The sequence below is a fragment of the Lytechinus variegatus genome, chromosome 8 (genome assembly GCF_018143015.1).
Source record: "Lytechinus variegatus isolate NC3 chromosome 8, Lvar_3.0, whole genome shotgun sequence".
Classification (NCBI taxonomy): domain Eukaryota; kingdom Metazoa; phylum Echinodermata; class Echinoidea; order Temnopleuroida; family Toxopneustidae; genus Lytechinus; species Lytechinus variegatus.
Genome location: NC_054747.1, coordinates 13,022,258 through 13,037,754, shown reverse-complemented (window position 1 = coordinate 13,037,754; position 15,497 = coordinate 13,022,258). Strand labels below are relative to the sequence as shown.

The following is a 15,497-nucleotide window of genomic DNA, read 5'->3' as shown; positions in this document are numbered from 1 at the left end:
GGAGACGAACCTTGATAGGAATTATCAATAGAGGGCGTCAACACTGAGAGGTGCTACGGTACGGCCGTCCGTCCGGCCGCGCCTGCGGGCTGAAGTAAATAAATAAAAAATAGTAAAATTGACAGAGCATGATGCTGAAAATATCATCAAAATCGGAAAAATAACAACGAGATTATTGAAATTCAATGATTTTTATAATTTAGGTGAAATAGTTCGAGGCATTTCTTCATGAATATTTATTAGGTGGGCTGATGATGTTACATCCCCACTTTCCGTTTTCTTATGTTATTGAAATCATAATTGTAAAGGATATGTCTCAATTGATATGATGGAATAAGTTGCAGCAAAAATATCTAATGCACTTAATCGGTTGTCAATCCAATTGTTTTAGTTCTTGGTAGAAATTTTTTTTAATAAACCTTATTTCATATAATAAAATACCAAAGAAAAAGTCGAGATATGACATTATCAGCCCACCTATCCATATCCATGAAGACATGCCTGAAACTGTTTCACCGGAATGATGCAAATTTAGAATTCAATAACTTCGTTATTTGTTATCCGATTTTGATCAAATCTATTGAAATATAAATAACTTTAACCCTAAGCATCCCTTTAATCAACACCTCCGTAAATCTCTCTTGATTGCATTCTGCGAACCTGATGTTAACAGGTGCCCCCCCCCGATTGTTTGCCCCACTGATCTCATCACTAGTCAGTGGTGAGATCAGTGGTCTACCCGGGGGGGGGGCACTTATATTGACGAGTGCATACCATGCGCGACCAAAAAAACACGTAAAAAGGATGTCTTTTTCACGATAGGGCACGTTACGTACGTAACGTGATAAGGGTATCAAAAACACCAAAATAATGAAAAAAGGGTATCTATTTCGCTAGGAAAATTACGTGTTTAGGGTCGAATTTGCGGGGATGATAAAACAAAATTAATGTTTTATAAAGGATGTCCTTTTTTCCCCAACACTTCGTGTTTCGAGTCCGATTTGAGCGACGTGTAGAAGGGGTGGGGTCGTACTAAACCAAATAAGGTAAAGCCGACGACCGAAGGACCCGTAACAATAAAACATTCCTGTACTTGTTTAGGGGTTCATTTCAGGGAATATTTGTCAAGAGTATCGTTTTGTTTCCAATACTTGTTAAGGGTAGGGTTTCACACGCCAATACTTGTTAAGGGGTGCTTTTTCAGAACATGGAAATTACGTGTTTAGGGTGCTTTTTGAGACCCCATGGTCGCGCATGGTATCCACTCGTGAATGGAAGTGGCCCCCCCGGGGTCTACCCCATGCAGGTGCCATGCGCGGAAATATTTACCCAAAGCACTCTTTAAAAAACTTCATGAAAAATAAGAATGAAATGAGATGGGCTACACAGTAAAATATCCCTTTTTTCTTTGCAGCCATACTTTTGTACTACTACTAGCCATATACTAGGCATCTTTGATCTCTTTTCATTTTATTTCTTAAAGATTTTACAGATTTTTTAGGCTCTTAAAATCCATAAAGTCTTAATCTTTGTACCAACAAATAAACGTGAAATTAGTAACATCATGAGCGCAAGCTGAAAATATTTGATATTCTGATCTGAAAAGGGGTTCAAGCACTGTGTAGGAAAATTCTTAAGGGGGATCCTGAACATCTTTCATTTACATTACATTTCTGCCATTCATCATATACATTCCAGATTTGCAGGGGGCGCTACCTATGAAAAATAACACACGCACCCAGGAAAATTGGGGTGAAGCACCCCCACCCCCAGCACTCCGCTTCCCTGGGCCATTCTGTCTGTTTGAATTCATTCAGAGGATAGGGTCATACGTATCTCACTAATAATAATAAGAGCGCGAAATTCTTTGACATACACTTACCCCTGCTTTAGCTGGAGCTACCATCACCGGCGCTCAGTGCATTCAAGGAAATAAACATGCCGGGTACCCATTCACTTCACCTGGGTCGAGTGCAGCACAGTGTGGATAAATTTCTTGCTGAAGGAAAACACGCCATGGCTAGGATTCGAACCCACGACCCTCTGTTTCCAAGGCGAGAGTCAGAACCACTAGACCACGACACACCCACGATTTCACTATTTTCTCCTCCCCTTGTTCATTAACTTTTCTCTCTCTTCTGTTTTTTCTTCTTTTCTCTCCTCTTCCTCCTTTTTCTGCCCTATTCTTTCTCTTTTCTCCCCCCCCCCCTCTTTTCGCGCAACCAATGGGGGGGGGGGCTTCGGTCCCCTGGATCCGCCTAACATGTATATTTACCACTGACGTCATTAAAGGGACAAGAAAGTCCCGTAACATGGCATTACGCACAATAAGTAGCAAGAAAATGAACAATGAACTGCCAATTAATTATTCCTAATAGGGGTAAGGTTGTCAGATTTAAAATGACTGTTCTTCTTTCCAATTGCCTTTCAATGAAAGTGGACAGCAGAAACTCTTTTTAATGAAAATGGGCCCTATGGTAGTATAGAAACCCACGAATAATTGAAGACACTCCCGCGCACACTCACATCCCCACCAAATGACCAAATCCTAATGTGGTTATATATAAGCTTATCACCTTTTCCTCTCCTAATCATACTTCCCCTCCTACTCCCCCGGAGGGGGGGGGGACTTCCATTGACGAGTGGATACCATGCGCGACCATGGGGTCTCGAAAAGCACCCTAAACAAGAATTAATTTCCATATTCTGAAAATGCACCCCTTAACAAGTATTGTCGTGTGGAACCCGACCTTTGCAAGTATTGGAAACAAATGATACTCTTGGCAAGTTTTTGCCTGAATTGGACCCCCTTAACAAGTACTGATACATCGGTTATTTGACTGTTATGTCACGACGTCGGTCGTCCATTTTACGGCCCCGTGCACCTCCCACACCTCGTGCAAATCGTACTCTAAATACGACGTATAGTGTTGACTGTTGGGACAAAAAGTACATCCATTATAAAAAAATTTAGTCTTAATTGTTAATACCCTCGCAAATTTGATCCTGAACACGTAGCTTTCCTAGCAAAATAGATACCCCTTTTCATTAATGTGTTTTGTGCAGTTATTACGTTACGTGCCCTATCTTGAAAAAGACATCCTTCTTTACGTGATTTTTTTTTTGGTCGCGCATGGTATCCACTCGTCAATGTAAAGCGGCCCTCGGGTTTCTCTCTCGCCATCCCTCTCTCCATTCTTAGTTTTACTCCTCCCTCCTAATTTTCTTAGAAGCTCCTTCACGGTCAATCACTTTCTCTGCCTGAAAGAAAACAATGAGCTTCTACACCTCAAATAAGCTTGTTAAAAATCATCTGATTTATTATTTCCATGCATTATTTGATCAAAGTTTTGGTTATATAAATAAGTCACTTTCTGTACAATTCCTCAATCACAACAAATTTCCTGCACACATCGATTACGTAACATGTGGTTAGAACTGCGATATATTTATGCAAATAATGAAGGGTTTTTTATGAATCGATCTATTTGTAAGCTTCTATTTCACACGTACTTTTCGTTTATCAATATCAGGCGCAGATCCAGGAATTTGGAAGGGGGCACATTTTCCCTAGGAAAATTTGACAAGCAAAAAAAAAAAGGTCCTCACTGTGTATAAACGACATATTCCGGTACGGGCCTGATGTGTCCCCCCCTGGATCCGCCACTGATCATTAATCATATATATTTTCAATTAGATGTTTCAACTGAAAGCATCTAACTCAATCATGGCCAAAATATACAAGACCCGTAACTTGTTTTCGTGAGGGGGAATAAATACTCGGAATACTAATTGTATAATGATTAAAACCATCGATATGAAAAAGCTGGATAGAGCTCATTCTATGCTGCCGCACACACGACCTTGGAGCACAGCACTCCACGGCAATTAAAGGGGAATCCAACCCAAACAAATGGAATGCCTCTGGCCGTCTCACTTGCATCACGCAGTTCAATATAGCAGCAGTACGTGCTGACTTTGAAAACTACTCTAACTCGCACAAGATGTTTAGTGATACATGGTTACTCTTATGTCCACTTTTTATGAACTAGACCAATAAACTTACAGAGATATGATGGTCATTCAACAAAAAAAACCCAACATGGCCAAAGTTCATTGACCTTACATGACCTTTGACCTTGATCATGTGACCTGAAACTCGCACAGGATGTTCAGTGATACTTACTCTTCTGTACAAGTTTCATGAATCAGATCCATAAACTTTCAAAGTTATGATGGTAATTCAACAGATAACCCAATTCGGCCAAAGTTCATTGACCTTTGACCTTGGTCATGTGACCTGAAACGCGCACAGGATGTTCAGTGATACTTGATTACTTTAATGTCCAAGTTTAATGAACTAGATCAATAAACTTTCAAAGTTATGATGGTAATTCAACAGATACCCACAATTCGGCCAAAGTTCATTGACCCTAAATGACCTTTGACCTTAATCATGAGACCTGAAACTTGCACAAAATGTTCAGTGATGCTTGGTTACTATTATGTCCAAGTTTCATGAATCAGATCCATAAACTTTCAAAGTTATGATGGGAATTCAACAGATATCCCCAATTCGGCCAAAGTTCATTGACCCTAAATGACCTTTGATCTTGGTCATGTGACGTGAAACTCATGCAGGATGTTCAGTGATACTTGATTAACCTTATGTCCAAGTTTCATGAACTAGGTCCATATATTTTCTAAGTTATGATGACATTTCAAAAACTTAACCTCAGGTTAAGATTTCGATGTTGATCCTCCAACATGGTCTAAGTTCATTGACCCTAAATGACCTTTGATCTTGGTCATGTGACATGAAACTCCAATAGGATGTTCAGTAATACTTGATTAACCTTATGTCCAAGTTTCATGAACTAGGTCCATATACTTTCTACGTTATGATGTCATTTCAAAAACTTAACCTCAGGTTAAGATTTGATGTTGACGCCGCCGCCGCCGTCGGAAAAGCGGCGCCTATAGTCTCACTCTGCTATGCAGGTGAGACAATAAAAACTTGTTTTTAGACGAAAAAGAAAAAAAGTTGATAGGTGAAAGCTTGAACAATATCGGACAAACAATAAGAAAGTTATGAATATCTGAAAGGTGTAAAAATTGGTAATCACTATACCATGGAGATTTCAAATTGGCCGCATGTGTGATGTCATAGTGATGTAAGGCAAGGACTACTCTTCCATGTACCCCAATACAATGGCTAAAATGTCATTTTTTTTTCAAAAGTTAAATTTTCTTTCATGAGGACATAAAACAATATACAACCTGGATTATATTTAGATTACTGCCCCAGGGGAATGGGTTCTTAAAAGAAAACCACAAATTCCTGATAACACATGGCCTATGGAAAAGTTGTCTTTGCTGCTTGTCATAATTTACTTACCCAGTTACCAATTTGAAATCTACATAGTCTTGGGGATCTCAATTTTAAAGCAGCCATAACTTTGTTATCGCTTTTCCGATTTCTTTCAAATTTTCGCCATTCTGTTTTCTTTATTTTTCTCCTTTCCAACACAACATTTATGACAAAGGTTGGGTTCCCCTTTAATGATGACACAATAAAGAGTATGTGGAACCATACCGATGTGTAAAAATAAAAGCACGCACACTCACAAGCAATGGAAAAAGTGTGGAACTTTTTGCCCTTCGTTGTATTTTAATGGTCTCAAAAGAGCGCGTTGTATTTTAAGCTTTATCCAGTTTTTGCATATCGAAGGTTCCGTCAAACTATTTGGGTGAATCGGATATTCCTAATTTGAGAAGTCTAACTATCATCGAAATTAAAAGTTACAACTTGGTTATTGCTGTCAAAAAGTACATTTTCGATTGCTGTTACAAGTTTGTAACTTGTCTCGCTCGGTCGCTGTTGTTCCTTCGCCTATGCCGACATTGCCAAGAACGGTCAAATGTATTTGTATAAAGCATGGACCTACTTGTAGGTCCATGATTATAAGGGTGTCATGTCCATGAAAGTGAAACGAAGGCCTCCATTACACACATTATAAAAGGGGAAGTTCACACTGACAAAAAACTTTATTTTAAAAATAGCAGAAAAAATAATAAAAAATATTGCCGAAGGTTTGAGAAAAATTCATCAAGTAATTAAATAGTTATTCGAATTTCAATGATTTGATTTGTGACGTTATATGCGAGCAGCATTCCGGGCCTACATAGCGAATGACAAAAAATCAATGAAATGTCATTTTCTCAGAAAACTGAAAATGGTTTTCACTGTACCTTTTGTATATCAATAAACAAATCATTTCACACCCGATCATGAATAGAAAACAAAATTAAATCATCAGAAACCATACAAAATTTGAAGTTCATGCATTTTATATTACATTACACATGGGGCAGCTGCTCGTTTATAACGTCATAAATCCAAAACTTTGAACTCTAATAACTTTCTTACACTTAAACGGATTTTCCTCAAACCTTCACCAATATTTTTTATTATTTTTTCTGCTATTTTTACAACAAAGTTTTCTTCGGGGTGAACTTCCCCTTTAACTGTTGTATTCATTAATCATGCGTAAGCAATGCAAGAGGTGGATGTGGGCGTCAATTTTTCCCGGGGGGGGGGGGGGGCACTTACACTGACGAGTGGATACCATGCGCGACCAAAAAACACGTAATGTCTTTTTCACGATAAAGCACGTTACGTACGTAACGTGATAAGGGTGTCAAAACTACAAAAATAATTAAAAAGGTCTAGGGAAGTTACGTGTTTAGGGTCAAATTTGCGGGGATGATCAAACAAAATTAAAATGTTTAAAGGATGTCCTTTTTACCCAAACACTACGTGTTTAGAGTCCGATTTGCACGAGGTGTGGAAGGTGGGGTCGTACTATATAAACCATATGAAAACCGACGACCGAAGGACCCGTGACATAACAATAGAATATTCCTGTACTTGTTTAGGGGTTCATTTCAGGGAATATTTGCCAAGAGTATTGTTTTGTTCCTAATACTTGTTAAGGGTAGGATTTCACACGCAAATACTTGTTAAGGGGTGCATTTTCAGAATGTGGTAATTACGTGTTTAGGGTGCTTTTCGAGACCCCATGGTCGCGCATGGTATCCACTCGTCTATGGAAGTGGCCCCCCGGGCAATATTTCAACCATTCCACTCACACCAACAGTTGATACCCTGATAGCAAAAACTGGGTAAAAAGACGTCATATTGACGTCATTTTACGAGTATCACGTCATTTTGACATTGTAAAAGCCGTCTTAAAGACAAGTATTTGCACCAATGCACGGCGTCATATTAACGTCATTAATTGACGTGATTATGACGTCTTAATAAGTCGAATACGACGTCTTTATGACGTATTTACACCATATTCCTGACCAGTATTACACGTCTTAATGACGTGATTATGACGTCATTAATGGCCATTTACAACGTCTTAATGACGTCTTTATAACGTATTCATTACCAGTATTATACGTCAGATTGACGTCGTATATTGACGTGATTATGACGTCATTAATGGTCACTTATGACATCTTTATGACGTGATTATGACGTAATTAATGGTCACTTACCACGTCTTTATAACATATTTATGACCAGTATTAGACGTCATCCGGACATGATTTTAAGGTCTTTAATAGTCGACTACGATGTCATGACGTAATTTTGACTTATGACGTGATAATGATTTACATAGATCGACTGATGTAAATCTGGACTCACAATTTCGATATCTATTTGCATCAACAATTGATATAGATCGACTAATATAAATCAGGGCCCTATTGTACAAAGAGTTGCGATTGATCCGATCAATCACATCTATGGACGGCCAGCAACGTCAACATCTATTATGCATGTTTGTTCAAAATATTTTGTAGCTGTGATGTATATTCATGCATTGTTTTCTTGAAAATTCATTGCGCTTCTCTTTGCATAAAAAGGACATTGTGCAAATTTTTCGTATAAAAAATTATGACACCGATGGATATTTTCATAGTTACGATTGATCGGATCAATCTCTTTGTACAACAGGGCCATGGACTCACAATTTCGATATTCATTTACATCAACCGTTGATATAGATCGAATAATGTAAATCTGGTCTAGCAATTTCGTTATCCATTTCCATTTCCATCCATCCAACAGTGCGAAATACTCGCTAACAATTTCAAGTCATCAATGACTGTCTCTTTGCAATAATGATCATAGTTGTAGGAAAACAAAGAGTGCCCAATAAAATGAGAGGTTCCCAGCAAATTGTTGTTTATCATGTATAGAATACAAACTGCCCTATGATGTTTAAATGAACACCAATGACATCAGGGAAAAATAACATTTTTGTGCTAGGAGGTACTGCATCCCCTTGCCTGGGCAGCCCAGCTAAAGCCGGGGTAATAATGATAGCAGGGCCCGCTGGAAGAACAGTTTCCAGACCTGAAGTGGCTTCCCTGCATGGGTAAATATACCTATATCATGATTATCATTCATTATGATATACATATTCTATTTTTGGAAAGGGTTGTAGTATAATCACATCGCTATATTGATAACAATATTCTTTCGTACTTATAAATAGTATTGTGGGGGCTCGATTCCTTAGTTCTGGCATTCCCTTGTCAATTTCACAAAATTATCTCTCTTCAATCCCTATATATTATCGATTTTATAGCTTAACGCACAAAATTAATGGGCACAACGAATAATTAACTCATTTTGAGTATTCGATAACAAAAACATACAACACAATATATTTCCAATAATTTGACATCAATACAATGCTCCTGTTACGCAGATAATCATGGCATGGCAATGTGTAGTATATTAGCAACATTAACACACTGAATGATATCAGTATTGAAGGTTATTACACACAAAATTATAGACCACAGTTGTTCTAGTTTTTGCTTTGTTCATTTATACTCAAACATGATATCATGGTTTGTTCTGTCAGACGATAAGGCAAAAGTTTGTATATACTTGTATGAATGGTTAAGCAGGTTTCAGTTCTCCAGGCACTAATTCAAATTTGCGTATTAACGTTCATTGCTATCTGAGTAGCGTTTCATAAAAGGACTTGTCGAGCGTTTTATCCGACAAGTCCCATTTTATCCGACAGTTACCATAGGAACAGTGCCTCTCAGCCAATTAAGATCAGGAAACGATGTCAGATCTGACAACTTGTCGGATGAAAATGATAATGAAACGCTCCCTTGGTAATCAGATTTTTCTTCTGATGATCAGGGTCCCGTAACACAACGGTTAGCGATTAATCGTACGCTTGATTTTTCACGATTGATTGTACATCGTAATCAACGGAATCAATCGTAGAGCAATGCTCTACGATCACTGCTAAGTTTTGTGTTACGGGTCCCAGATCAGTCCTAACCCACGATCCATCTTGACCCATAATGCATCAGTTGACTCTATTAGCATTGATATCAATAAGCTGGATGGAGCTTGCATGCGCGCACCTACGACCTTTGAGGCGGAGGAAAGGTACTTCATCATCATGACACAATAAACAGTATAATGGCCATATCAACGCGTTAAGTACTCCTCGTACACACCCGCACACACAATATAGCCTGCTGCGCAAACCGTTCACTCGAGTTTGCAGTCTGAATGTGCAGCCTACACTAATGCCTCATGTACTGAAGGCCTGAATTGAACCAGAAAGTTTCATACGTGCTAGTCTTTTGCGCGTAGACCCAACTATTGATCAAAGTTTCAATCAGGGTCTGCGCCCGCAGAGTACACTCAACAGAAAAGATTGTGTGGAACTTTTTTTTGCGCGCTTGACCTTTTGGTTAGTACTTTGATTGTTCCCGACTGTCTTAAAAAATACAAACACACTCCTGTCAGGTCCCTACGCTCATCCAACTCTGGTTCCCTAGTTATTCCTAAATCCGTTAAGACATGGGGGGTTCGGGCATTTGCTCACGCTGGCCCTGTTCTATGGAATGATCTTCCCCTGACAATCCGTGAATGCACGTCCATTGATACATTTAAGCGTTACCTTAAGACTCATCTATTCAATGTTTCCTACTCTACCTAAGTCTGTTACTATTATATTTGTAATTTTTCTCTTTCGTTATTTCTTTCTTCTTTCACTACGCCTTGGGCACTCTGCCGAGTGGATTTCGCGCATTACAAATCACATATATTATTATTATTCAATGAGTGCGTGGAAGCTCTATCCACCTATTGATATCGATGGGTGTTAATGACAAGCCCAAATCCCTCGTCACAAAATGGTGATATAACAAATATCTATGCACTCCTGTTGTTATTGGCGACACAATGACTCATATTCTGAGGTCAGGTTTAACTTAGATCACGGTCTAACTCTTTGCTAAGATTATGGGGAGCCCAAAGCTAAAATAATTCGGTTTACTATTTTGTTTTTTTCCTTTCATAATGAAGAAAAATACTGAAGTTATCATTCCCAGCAAATTATGAAATATGTGGGTGTAATATAAGTTTAATATGTTGAATGTGTACTATTAGGGATTTGTACTCCAATTGGACTTCTATAGTTAAACCACAACTTTTAACCAGGGTTTAATTTAAACCCTATTTCAGAATACGGGCCAATGTCAGTAAAAGCCAGTATTAAAACTGTAATTTACACGTGGCGGATAGAGACATTAAAAAACCCTTATCTTCAGAATTAAGTAAACACCTGAAAATGTCCTGCATGGTGGTGTTTCGCAAAGATTTAAGTATGGCTTTAAGTCGCACTAAAATGTCGACGCGTACATGATATGCAGCGCGAAATCTTATTGATTTATATATACAGTAATGCACGTAGCATGATCTGACCAAATGAATGCGACCATGCCTTTTATACCCCATGCAACTAGATATTCAATTGAGACTCTATGTCATACTTCAATCTTTGTGAAACACCCCCTGGAAAACGAAATGAACAAGACCGTTATATAAACTAGTAGACATCAGCATAATTATGATAATGCAAGATATATATATACAGCAATGTGGTATCAATTAGGTTCACAGAAAGAATGCTTGTTAACATAGCAAATCACTCTTAAGTCGACAAAATAGGACGAAATCGAAAAGAAATATCGACACGATTACGAAAATGGAAGATTAACGCCCCCGGGCAAACTGAACAGAAAGACTGGCTTTGTAGAAAAAATATATATAACTTTAAATACAGTGTGCACGACATGTATAAGATTGTGGACACTTAGGGTAGACCTAGATATTTTTTTAAATTTACTTTTGGACATTTTATTGGCATTTACAACTTTGGCAAACTCTACACAACATGGCATATCAACGAAAGATCCACACCCGAGAATTAGCGGTGTGGGCCAGTGGATTAGTCTTATGACTTTGAAACAGAGAGTTCGAATCCCAGCCATGGCGTAATTTCTTTCAGCAAGAAATTCATCCACATTGTGCTGCACTCAACCCAGGTGAGATGAATGGGTACCTGGCAGGAATTTATTCCTTGGAATACCACCGCGCTGTAAAAGGCTGCGGGGCCAAAGCAAGACTTTAAAAAAAGATTATAAAAAAAACAGGCGCTGTACTTTTCCTTGCAATTATGGTATTTATTCATCACTTTCCCCTGTAGTTTGCGTAAGGAATATTCTAAAAACTTATCTGGGTCTTTCAAGAAAATTAAGGCATCAAAAGTACCACTCAGTTTGTAATTGAGTGACTTTGCAACTACTCTTGTTTTAATTCTGTCTTGACTACCTGCATATGTCAATTATGATCATAAATCGATTATTGGAAATCAGTGGAAAAACTGTCTTACAGGGAATAAAGAATGATGGCATCGTGTCAATTAAATTGTTTTAATAATGTTTCCTATGTACGAAATCAGTCTGATAAAGAAAAATGGTTGGCATCAAAATTTTCATTACATGAATTATATAGGCCTATTCGTACAGCCAGAACAAGTACCACTTCTTGTTTGATTAGTCAATGGGTGATTTCAAGTCCGGTGTTGGCCTTAGTGTTGGTGTTGAAATTTGGATTGCTTCCCCTTGCTCCAAAACTTATTTACAGTTTGTAAAACTGATTCAGATCACATTATTGTCATCTCATTAGCTAGTGAGTGACTTTTCGGGACAATTTTCATTTTATGTTTGTTGTTATAGTCGTGTAAAAAATGACCTAAATGTTGCATGTCGTATACGGGACATTTCTGAGTCCCGTACGACACACTAAATTTTCGCCCTTAATTCAGCCATAATCAAATATTTTTTTGTTGGTAATCAGTTTTTCACATGACTACCCACTATAGCTTTATTATTGACCAAAAATAATTTTTCATCGCTCAAGCAATCAGCTAAGAGGCTAAAAATTGTTGACAAAATGTCCCGTCATATGGAACCGCCCCTATATTTTGTGCATATTACGATCTGTAAGATTTATTCTCCGTTCCGATGCTATACTTATTCAGATTTTCATTCTCATGAATCGTATCTCTGCATTTTTCTTTCATCAGCATGCCGAAAATTATTGGCAGAATTGGTATGGCATCAAGAAGTAAGCGACATCTATTTATATCGATATCATAAGTTTCATCTGAACTGTAATTTCTATTTCTCTTCTCCGGAGACGGATACATCAGAAAACCCAGTTGATACAAGTTGATCCTGCTAGGTGCTCCGTCTTTGCTGGTTAACATGTAAAGTTATTTGAAAGACACATCCGCGGTTCTGCCAAAGTAGTGTTCTTTATATAGATCAACCTTGATTTTAATGATCACGTCTTTCCCGCCATTATCTTTCCCCAGCCGACTCTTTTCTTCGGCGCCGGTTGAGGGCTGGTCTCCCGGCTATCATCGGGAGAGTCTGACTGGTCCGTGTTGGTCATCTTCACATGCTCAGTCTGATCTGTCATTTTACGAACTGGAAACACTTTAAGCTTGGCCTGCATACAGAAAAATTAAAAGAAAACAACACATTATAACACACATCGGAAAGTTCACTCTAAATTCCAAGAGAATTGGATTTATTCAGAATTAAGAGGATGTTACTTTGAATTTTTTTATTTACTTTCGTATCTTTCATGTTAACATTCAAGGCCATAAAGACTAAGTACAACATTTGCATGGTTACTATACTATTTACTTGAAAGCTAATTAAAGTTAGTCACAACTTAATCTAAGTTAGATGTGAACTTAGTAAAATGAAACGTGGAAATAAATGTACATAATGTTTTTAGTGCTTCAACTTTGGTAGCCTCCATTTCTTCTTTATTGCAAAATTAAGTTAACTCTACCACATAATTGAATTTACACCATAGCAAATGTAATTCCCCCCCCCCCCCAAAAAAAAAGAAGAAAATCTTAGATACTTTATAACTTGAATACCTTGCAAAGCAAGACTTATTGTCAAAATTGAGTAAAAGTGTCGCAAATATACCCCACATTTTAACTATTCATCATTTGGCATTTTTTTTATCAAGAGGCGGGTGAGGGTGAGAAAGATGAACAAGAGATGAAAGAAGAAAATAGCAACACTGCGAAAGAAAGTGTTCTTTGAAATTACTTTTAGATTTAACGTTGACGCAACAGTGGAAGCAATGGATGAAGTCGAATCGTTGAGGGCGTCCTTCGCTTTCTTATGATCAATAAGTATCCTTTTGGATCCGTTTCGACCGTTCTGTTTGCTGGTCCCTTCTGAGCCGTGGGCTTCCCCATTACCGTTGCTCATCAACGCGCCTGATATCGTGCTCGCTCTCCCACTCGAATTGAGGCTGGAGTTGAGGATTGCGTTGAACCGCGAAGTCGCTGATCCCGGTGCGTGATTCGAAGACGATGATGCAACGCTGGTAGTATTATTATTGGAATTAAGACCAGCGTAAACAACAGAGCTTTCATTGTCCATAGCGATACTGTTCTCGCCCATGTTACTGATCTGTGAGATCTCGTCCCGCCAGCCAGGTCGCGGTGACGGTGAGTCCATGACCGCTCGAGAACTCTTGCGAAACCACGGGCAGCATGGTCCAACACGTCTTTCATATTCCGTTTGTACCTTCAAATGTTGGTGGGAGAAAAAGGGAAAAGGAAAAATGAATAACAGTATTGTGATAATAAAATTAACGTAAAGCTAAATACATCATTTTTCAAGCATTGACATCTCACATATTAATAATACGCCACGATGTAGGCCTAGAGGGACACATTGCAGAAGGGGTTAAGTTTGAATGCAAACAATAAAAAGCAAGCGCGTGCGCCTCTGATTTTTATACTGCGCATGATTTGTATACTTCCATTAAATTGCAACTCTTTCTGCAACGATCAAGCATGATCGTTAAATTTGTTCCAAGGTTTGGATGAAGATGCTATCGGGTAATGGCAATTCTATGGATGAAGAAGGCCTATCCCTGGAATGTTCTGAGTAGACAAAGTTTTTGAGGATGGAACCATCAAAACCAAATAGGGAAGCTTCGTGGGGCGTCGTGGTCTAAATGTCATGACACTCGTCTTTTCATCTGAGAGACGTGGGTTTGATTCCAAGCCATGGTGTGTCTTCCTTCAGCAAGAAATTCATCCACATTGTGCTGCGCCCAACCCAGGTGAAGAAAATGGGTACCTGGTAAGAGTTTATTTCCTTGAAACGCAGAGCGCGTGAAAGCTGCTCTGCCTAAATAGAAATAATTTTTGTTTTGTATGCATGTAAAGTACACTCTTTTATCATCACACACATGGTCTGACTTGCTTCCTATTGGGGCTGTTGCCCTTAATTGCTAGAGCTCTTGTGACTTCTGAGCTGACCGGGCTTGTCCCTTAGGTTGTCGGTGAATGGAGCAGCAAGCACATGGGCACCAGGCCCCACCAAGATGTAGAGCTGGATTTTCAGTGTTAATGCTGCAAGACTACATGTAGTGATTTAAGATTTCTTTGTCGACTATATTTTATAGTTGTTTGTGAATATGATATTTATATCCAAAGGAACCAGTGGCGGACTGTGACCCGGAGGAGACACAGCATTGGAGGGGTACAGCATTGTTCACAAAGAATACAGTGCCCTCCAATCATTGGTCTCCTTCGGGTCACGGTCCGCCACTGGAAGGAACTGTTGCTGCGCTAGCGCCATGAGCGTCTCTGGAACACCATGATCACTATTATTATTTATTATTATCATTAATTATGCTGCATTACTGTAGAGCGCTTAGAGATTTCTGATAAAGTAAGTGGTAAACGCTATAAGAAGCAAGCACAATTAGGGAGTTTTCGCACCGTCACGCAGAATCTATCCTAGCACACAGTAAATGCATTTAAAATGCAAGTCAAGTCACAATGGAAAGCTGAGATATCTTTCTGGAAAATTGGTGAATCGGACCGGCAGCTTCGTTCAGCGTTTTGGAGCTTACGAAAAAAATGCAAATATGTCGTTTGTACGGAGCCACGGACCAACCGGCTGTTTCGATTCTCCACCCCCCGACAAAGACTTTATTGCCGTGAAGGGCATTGGACAATATTTCTACGTTCCATAAAGCGTTTCTT

At 38.8% G+C, this 15,497-nt stretch overlaps 1 protein-coding gene across 1 annotated transcript in view; it reads right to left on the bottom strand.

Annotated features, from left to right (window-relative positions):
* Positions 1-12,082: 12,082 nt before the first annotated feature.
* LOC121419999 (adhesion G protein-coupled receptor B1-like) overlaps positions 12,083-15,497 on the bottom strand; it is a 44,537-nt gene continuing 41,122 nt past the window's right edge. The window contains exons 11-12 of the mRNA XM_041614509.1: positions 13,537-14,022; positions 12,083-12,916 (exon numbers count right to left, since the gene is read on the bottom strand). Of these exons, the coding sequence (XP_041470443.1) occupies positions 12,749-12,916; positions 13,537-14,022 (654 nt within the window). The 3' untranslated portion in view covers positions 12,083-12,748. The remainder of the gene's footprint in view (positions 12,917-13,536; positions 14,023-15,497) is intronic.